The sequence below is a fragment of the Lutra lutra genome, chromosome 10 (genome assembly GCF_902655055.1).
Source record: "Lutra lutra chromosome 10, mLutLut1.2, whole genome shotgun sequence".
Classification (NCBI taxonomy): domain Eukaryota; kingdom Metazoa; phylum Chordata; class Mammalia; order Carnivora; family Mustelidae; genus Lutra; species Lutra lutra.
Genome location: NC_062287.1, coordinates 60098753 through 60107987, shown reverse-complemented (window position 1 = coordinate 60107987; position 9235 = coordinate 60098753). Strand labels below are relative to the sequence as shown.

At 36.1% G+C, this 9235-nt stretch overlaps 1 protein-coding gene across 1 annotated transcript; it reads left to right on the top strand.

Annotated features, from left to right (window-relative positions):
- Nucleotides 1–2384: 2384 nt before the first annotated feature.
- On the top strand, nt 2385–3326 carry LOC125079230 (olfactory receptor 52A1-like). Its single transcript, XM_047692711.1, has one exon. The coding sequence runs from the start codon at nt 2388–2390 to the stop codon at nt 3324–3326; it is 939 nt and encodes a 312-aa protein (XP_047548667.1). The 5' UTR covers nt 2385–2387.
- Nucleotides 3327–9235: the final 5909 nt, after the last annotated feature.

Sequence of the window (9235 nt, the reverse complement as noted above, 5' to 3'; positions counted from 1 at the left end):
TGGGGAATATTTTAATTGGTAGTCAGCAGTTTTCTTCTATAATTCAAACTCAATAAATTTAACCTGCTGCTGCCTCAGCATGATACAGACCTTGCTGTGAGTTTTGTTGGAGGATGAATCCACCAACATGATCTCAGAAAGTCTTTCAGAATAGGATCAAATTTGTTTTGCAGGGACAGAAGAAAAGCAGGAAAGTTTATCACGGAGATGTCCGTATACTGGATATGGCCCAAGCAGCAAATGGATCAGAGTTCATGACTTTCACATGGGCTGTTACTGAGGGTGTAGACAGAAGAAGAGGTGCTTCCCAGCACATGATACCAGGGAATGAGATCACAATCTCAGGAGGAAGAAAGATGGATGAGAGGTAAGCAATGAGGGATAGTGCTATGAAGACTGAGGATGGTCTCCAGGTGCCTAGTAAGAGCAGAACTTGTTCTCAAAAACAAAGGGTAAGGAAGTCTCACTATCCCCAAATTTACCTCATAATGCTGCCCTACTGGCATTTCTAACAATAAGCACTCCATCCCAACTGCCCTGTACTCACATCCTCTCCCACCTTCCTTCCCACCATCTGTACCTGTCAGGTAATTATGTCTTTCTTTTGAATAAGTCAGACAATGGTATTGTTACTAAAGGATTCCTGTTCTAATTCAGATTAACTATGAGGAAGGAAAAAGTCAACCCTATGAGAAACGATCTGTGACCTATGGATTTGTAGAATGAAACACTGGAGAACGAAGCTGTGGAAATCAAAGACTTAGCTGATTGACGGACTAGTCTATCCTAAATACATGTTAGTTGAACACAGTCTTTCTTCATAAATGATCCCTCTGACTATGATCCTTCACTAGAGTTTTAGCGGCATAAACCACAGCTATTCTTGAATAACTAGCATATTTGGTGACATTTGGTATATGGTTAGGTGATTATGAACTTGCTGACATAAAGCAACAGTGTTGGAGAGTCTAGGAAAGAATGACATAACTGAACGCTGTTTGTTTTTTTTTGTTTTTTAAGGACAGCAAATATTTTCTTATTGTACATCTTGGGAATTGCATGATTCTAGATATGCAATTTTCAAAGCAATGATCTTTTATCAGAGAACTCTCATTTGGGGACTAAGACCTCAAATTTTTAGAAAATTTAGTCATCAGTGAATTGTGGTATCGAATTATCATTAGTTGTTCTATGGCCCTCTCCTGAATCATTTCTGGTATTGCAATGTCTGCCCTCTGTCTTCCCTTCTACTTCTAGATTGGACTCCCTTTTAAGGAACATATCTTTTCACCCCTTTATTTTCTATTTATTTTTGATTCTTGAGCTCCAAAATGATCAAAGCATTCAAATGATGTGTATATACATTCTTAAACATCAACAAGCCTAAATTTACCAATCTTTTGCTAATGGTAACTCTGACCGCTTTAACCCTAGAAAATAACCTCTATTCTGGCTAAGCTACCCATTTACCTATGTCCTATGGGAAGCAAGGACAAGTCCACTTGCCTCCACACTGTTGTTCAGGATTTCCTTGCCTCCTAGATATTTCTTGCCTCTGAAATGGGTGTTCTGAAATGGGTGTTACAGAATTTCTGTTATTTTAAGTATTTCTGCTCATTTTAAGGAATTCCATGTTAGTAATAAAGACAAAATAAAATAGAGTTTTACTAATAATGGAAAAAAAATAGCATGGAACTTTGAACCAGGCTGTAAAAATTACTAGGATTTGAATCATTTTTTCTCAAGCTCTACCTCACATTCTTTTGAACGGACTTCCATTCTTAAATAGATGTGTAATATAGATATAGATATCTAAGTATGTTATGCTCTTGGGTAGAGCCATTTCTATCATTCCTCTCTTTCATAAGAAGCTTTTGATACCAGTATACATGTTAGACTCTGATTAGTTGCTTGTCGAAAATATCACTTCCTGACTCAGTGACAGTGGAGAGAAAAATAAAGCCCTAAGGATTAGCTGCAATTTGGGGTAGGGAGAGATTTATGAAAATCAGATTAATGTACAATTTGCAAACAAAATAAGCAAACACTATTATTTGTCCACAGATCCAGAAAGATATAACAGAAAGGGCAGAAGTTGATTCCCTTATTCAAATTATCTGGTGGTTCTAATGCATTTGCCCTTCCATGCAAGGCACCTCTTATTATAAACTAGTGTTTTGGGATGTCCTCCCTCAAAACAGTGATATGCATCAATGGCCAGTCTTTTTTCCACTAACAATATAGGTGAAATGGATGATATGACCTTATATTTTGGCCAGAATCAGAGAGACTCACTATGATGACTTTGGATAAAAAGAGGAGTAGAGAAGAAGTGTACCACTGACTGAGATACTCCTCTCATTTGTTTCTGGAGACCCAAAGACATTATGTCCATCTCCAACATTACAGTCTTCATGACTTCTGTGTTGACCCTAATAGGGATCCCAGGCCTAGAGTCTGTGCAGTGTTGGATCGGGATTCCATTCTGTGCCATGTATCTCTTTGCTTTGATTGGAAATTCTGTGCTTCTGATCATCATCATTTCAGAGCGTAGCCTCCATGAACCCATGTATATTTTCCTAGGCATGCTGGGAGTCACGGATATTGTACTTGGTACAAGCATTGTGCCCAAGATGCTTGGCATTTTCTGGTTTCATGTGCCAGAGATTTATTTTGACTCTTGTTTGCTTCAAATGGGACTCATCCACATGTTTGAGTGCATCGAGTCAGGCATCCTCCTGGCCATGGCTATGGACCGTTATGTGGCCATCTGCTATCCACTAAGACATGGTGCCATCTTCACCCACCAGCTGGTCACACAAATAGGGGCTGTGGTAACACTTAGGGCTGCCATTCTAGCAACCCCATCTTTAGTCCTGATAAAGTGTCGGTTTCAGTTTTACCATACAACCATCATCTCCCATTCCTACTGTGAACATATGGCCATCGTGAAACTGGCTGCAGAAAATGTGCAGGTCAACAAAATCTATGGCCTGTTTGTGGCATTTGCTGTTGCGGGATTCGACCTCACCTTCATCACTTTGTCCTACATACAAATATTTATCACAGTTTTCCGTTTGCCTCAAAAGGAGGCTCGATGGAAAGCATTCAATACCTGCATCGCCCACATCTGTGTCTTCCTCCAGCTCTACTTCCTTGCCTTCTTCTCTTTCTTCACACATAGATTCGGTGCTCATATTCCCCCTTATATCCATATACTCTTTTCTAGCCTCTACTTGCTGGTCCCCCCATTTCTCAATCCTCTTGTATATGGTGCCAAGACCAAGCAGATCCGCATTCATGTGGTAAAGATGTTGTGTTCATAAAATCCAATGTGATTAATACCTGCAGTCTTTCCCTTTATACAATATAAGTAATTATCTCTCAAAATTAAATAAAACCGCAAAAATGCATGTTAATTTTGATGTTTGAGTTTTCAATTTAATTCTTTTGTGAAATTTTCCTGCCTTTTAGATGGTTTTCACATCATAGTCCATGATACCTATTGGTCATAGGGTTTAGATCCTACTGGGAAATGAGAATGAGTAATGTAGAAACAACAAAATATATTAGTTCCTTTTTTCTTCATTTTTAATTATTGATTAAACTTTCTCCTTTAAGTATCCTTCTCCATAAGGATTAACAAACACAAATCTCTCAATGAATTAAATGCACCCATGACTTATGGTTTGTGACTTTCCAGGTCAGTGAAAATAAATCATTGATTCTGTTTGTTTCTCGACCATCCCAATCATCTTCAAAAAAAAGGAGAGGAAGTTTTTTTTTTTTTTTATTCTTATTCAAACAAACAAAAGTCCCAAACAAAGAAGCAAAAACTATATGTATCTAATTAGACATAGTCTTCAAATTTCAACATTTATGGTGTCATTCAAGGCATTAAGATGCAAAAATCCTGAGCACTCTCGAGAGTTCTGCACTCTCACCATTACTTTATTAATTGATCAAGTGTTATAAAAAACCTACAATATTATAAATGCTATAGTGAAGAATAGAAGCATAATGGTAAATTTGACACAGTGTTTCTGTTTTTTATTTTATAGCTACCATAGCTTTGTATTTCCAGGAGAAAGTGAGAGACAGAGAGGAAAATGAGAGAAAAGTGGTAGAGGTACCAATAGAATGTGGGTTAGCAAAGAGAGTGAAGCACTGAAATTCAACTGAAGGTAGCAGTCTGTAGAGCTACTTTTATTTTCTTTGTCTTTTTAATAGGAGCCTGATTTTTCTTTTTTTTAATTTTAATTCCAGTTATTTAACATACAGTGTTATGTTACCTTCAGGTGTACAATATGGTATTCAACACTCTGTGCTCATCTCAGCAAGTATACTCCTTATTGCCTATCAGCTATTTCACCCATTCCCCCACACCCACCTCCCCTATGGTAACCATCAGTTTGTTCTCTGTTATTAAAAGTCTGTTTCCTGAATTACCTCTTCCTATTTTTTTCCCTTCACTTGTTTGTTTGGTTTCTTAAGCTCCACATATGAATGAACTCATATAGTACTTGTCTTTCTCTACAAGGCATCTGATTCTTAAGGAAAGACAAATGAATGGCTAAGCAGGTAAGGCATTCGTGACAGGAAGATGTTATTGGAGATTAAAGAGAGAATGTAAAGTGTAACGTACAATTTGTACAGATAAGACAAATACAAATAGCAAGAGTGATTGTGGATACCACGCCAACTTGTTGAACTTTATTCTGAAAGTTATCATATGTCATGGGTGAGTTTTTACTATAAGAAAGATGTGTGTGTGTGTGTGTTTACCTACTTGGCATTTGGCAGTGTATCTTCTCAGTGGACATAAAACATTATGCTTTTTAATCACTCGAGACTATTGTATTAATGAATATATTGAGTGTTCTGTCTAAATTAATGGCTCGAGAACTTATGGCTTGTGGGTTATTCTTGAAAACCTCAGCTCATAGGTCACCTTTTTAAAGATTATGGAAAATATTTGCATGTGTACAGCTCTCCATGCTTTGATTTATGACATTAAAACCAATGTATATGTAAAAATACTAGATTCTTGCATGTCATATGGGTGTGGGTACTCTGGCTTGTTTTATGGACTGGACTTTATCAGATGACTGCTGAAGATAATTACTCTATAAATGTAGAGGTTATCCTGAGGCATCTTTTGAGGCTGTTAAATGTCAGTATTGATTTAGATAGCATTAGATTGGATTACCAGTAATGGCTGCTTTCTTTGATAACAGTGTCTTTGAAATAAAAGAAACTAAAAGAAATCAGAGATTATTTCTTTTTTTCTTCTTCTCAATTTAAATTCAATTAAGTAACATATAATGTATTATTAATCTCTGGAGTTCAGTGATTCATCAATCTTATTTACATCACGATCAGTCTCATTACATCACATGACTTCTTTAATGTCCACCACCCAGTTACGCACCTCCCCACCCCCCACCACTCCAGTAACCCTGTTTTTTTCCTGTGATGAAGAGTCTCAGAGGTAATTTCTTAATGTTCTAGCAAGAGTTCAACAAACTTTTATGAAAAGGGCCAATTAAATAGCTTGGACCATGGGGGCAAAGAGGCAATTAAAGAGTATTTTTTAGGTATTTAGCTAAAAAGAGACAAAGCATATTTCCACAAAAATTTTGGTGAAATTCTATGTAATGATGTATCATTTATAATGTGCACTACTAATAATAATAAACACACTTGTTAGTTTTCTGTAATGAAAGTCTACCAATTAGAAGAATGTTCTAGGGGATAACATTCTGCTAAAGTGTGGCTGAAAGTTAGATTTTCCCTACCATCAAACTGATTGCAAAAATTCATCTGTAAAAACCATTCCTCTTAGCTACTGAGCTATACAAAAATAGGCAGCAGATCAGCTTTGCATAGTTCACTTTAATTCTAAGCTTATTGGTGGAATTTTGAAGTATGCCCCAAATCACTACTTCTGGCAGTTTTCCTGAAAATATGTATGATATAAGACCAACCTAGAGGCAGAATGTGAAAGTAGGAGATATTTCCACCATATTCAATTGTTACAATATTCCATAAAATATCTAGCTTAGAGTCTAGATTATTCAGTTATTTTTGGTTTTTAAATTACCAGCACCAGTTCCAAGTTAATACTTAAAAATGGAAAAGAGGGGGAAAAAATTGATCTTTGTAAGAAGAAAAGGAAAACCAGGACTCTATCCTCCCATACATAGGCCAGGACAATTAGAGGATAAATTCTTAAACATAAAACTGCTTGAAAAATAAAAATACAAAGGTATTTTGTAAAAGGTAATTTTGATGATTTCTAGAAATTTCAAAATTAATCTTCAAGGGGATTGCATCAATTTCAACAATGACCAAAATAACTTGTTTGGCTGAATTTTCAAGAACACTGGTTATGGTTGACATTTTTAACTTCATACCTGAAATATGATTTTCTTAACAATTAGCATTTAAAGAAGACTTACTGGCTTTTTCCATTAGTATATCCTTTTATGAAGCACTTTACTGTTCCTTTGATCATGCCTGATATTTTTCATCTACCATTTAAAATCTGGGGAATAAATATTGAATTAATATTTTCAAGGACTTTTTCTTCAGGACTTCACAAGAGCCCTTGATTATGCCGTGGATATTTCCCAAGTAATCATTTCAGACAATGAAAGAGGTCTTTATTATGGTGAGTTTTGACACATCAGGTGTGGGAGTTGACTCTTGCTCCCAGAATTGGCTTTCAGGTGAGGGAGTAATAATGCATTGATTCTTCTGGCTTTTTATGGTTCCTTATCTAAATATTCAATTTGGGAAGAATAACTTGCAACATTTGACTATCTCCTCCCTTCTCCTTTGTAGAGAACATCCCCTAAGCTGCAGGCCTCTTGAGTTGACCTTCCTGGAGTAGTTCCTACTCCAGGGTAGGGATGCCATTCTGACACTCGATGAGTAAATCAGCCACATTTGGGATTTAGTTAGCAGGTCCATTTGGCCTTCATAATGAAGTGTATACTTACATTTAAACAGTATAACATAGGGAGGCAAACCATAAGAGAGACTCTTAACTATAGAGAACAAATTGAACATGGCTGGAGGAGAGGTCAGTGGGGGACAGGCTAAATGGGGGATGGGCATTAAAGAGAGCACTGAAGATGAGCACTGGGTGTTTTATGCAAGTGATGAATCATTAAATTCTACTCCTGAAACAAATATTATACTATATATTAACTAACTAGAATTTAAATAAAAACTTGAAAGAAATGATGTTTTGTCTTCCATCTACTACTTCTATGCATAGTTCCTAAAATTGTTGAGAACCTCTATTAGTCAGACTTGCAAGGGTTCTCTAATGAAAATTACAAAACATTGTTGAGAGAAAGCAAACAATAAAGAAATAGAAACCTATACCATGTTCTGGGATTGAAAATCTCAATATTGTTAATTTATTGTTAATTGTTAATCTCAATATTGTTAAGATGCTAATTCTTATAAATATATATATACATTTCAAGTTGTAGATCATAAGTTATATGGTATCTTGCGTTTAGCTTCTTCCATATAGTATGAAGTTTTTGAGGTTCATCCATGTTGTAGCATTAATCAGAAATTCACTTTTTTATGTTTGAGTGAAATTCCACTGCATGTACCCAAGTCTACTCTTGGTACCCGATAGCACAAAACTCTGGCCACACAAGCTTTTAAATGATCTGTCCCCTCTCTGTGTTGTAAGGACTCCCATCTTAATTCAGATATTCCATAAATAATATAATCATGGCCAGTCTCCTTTTATTTTGTATTTTCCATTTTTTATGTACACTTACTTCTTCTCACTTGATTGATTTTACCAATCATCATAGTAAAAACTATTCAACTTGGATTTTTAAAAAGATTTTATTTATTTATTTATTTGACAGATTTGACAGACAGAGATTAAAAGTAGGCAGAGAGGCAGGCAGAGAGAGAGAGAGAGAAGCAGGCTCCCTGCTGAGTAGAGAGCTTGATGCGGGGCTCGATCCCAGGACCCTGGGATCATGACCTGAGCTGAAGGCAAAGCTTTAACCCACTGAGCCACCCAGACACCCCTCAACTTGGATTTTTAACTGTTATTTTAAAAGCTTAAGGGTTTTATTTCTGAGTTTCTCTGGATGACATGCAGAAATAAGAGCTTCTTCTAAATATTTTATTTCTGTATTTTCTATTGCATTTCCTGGAAAGATAAAGCTCCATTAAAATGCTTACGAAGGTAATTATTTCTATTTTATATATAGGGAGAGTTAAGGAACTATATCTGCCAGAAATAAGGAGTTGTACTCTTTCTAAAACATCTTATTCCCCTAGAGTCCTAATGGGTTTTACCAAATAGTCTCTAACAAGATTTTTGTCCCTAACATATATAACATTATGAGTCTATGAGGTTTAAGCATTTTTTGCACGATTCCAAAAGCACCTTTGCATTCACTCAATAAGTCTACATTGTTACCTATACTCTTTATAAAAAGTAGTATACAGTGTTCATGAACCTGCTGACCACACCTCAGCATACTTCATATTCCATCTGAAAATTACTCATTTTATTTTCTCTGAAAACATTTTATTTTATTTTGAGCCCACGTGTTGTTACTCTGTTGGGTAATTGGCACCTAGATATACATTGTTTGTTTCTTTTTCTGGTGCAACTTCTCCAGTTATAGGTGATTTCAAACAACCATATGACATCACTGGTTCCAGAACTGGGAAGAGATGCACACAATGATCTCTCCTAAGCCAGTGTGAACTGACCCAGCACGCAATGCCCTCAATCTATACCATTATTTTTTCTAGGATGAATATAATTTTACGGCAGCTTAATGACAAGTTGGGAGTCAGAGACTCTTTCAGTGCAGAAAGAACAGGTCTACTAAATAGGGCCACACCCAATGACACAGGGGAAAAAACCAGTCTGACTCCAAGTAAGACCATCATTTCTTTCAGGCAGATGCATGTAATACAGTGTTGTGATGCTTGCTCTGATACTATGCAGAGGAAGGGAATCTTTTCTCTCCTTCTACTTGACAGTAAAACTTATATCCATTATAAGGCATAAACATTCTTTCAACTAAGTATAATGGCCATGAATTATAGTTCCCAGCTGGGAAGTTGATATAGATATTGTGAATGTCACTGAATTAAAAAAAAATTGAGTATCATCATTTAATTAGAATTTTGAACATTACTGGGACAATTTAATGAGCTCGTTTGACAAAGGAAA

Bases quoted from the DNA above. Each gene is read 5' to 3' on its own strand.
- LOC125079230 (XM_047692711.1), top strand. From the start codon at position 2,388: ATGTCCATCTCCAACATTACAGTCTTCATGACTTCTGTGTTGACCCTA.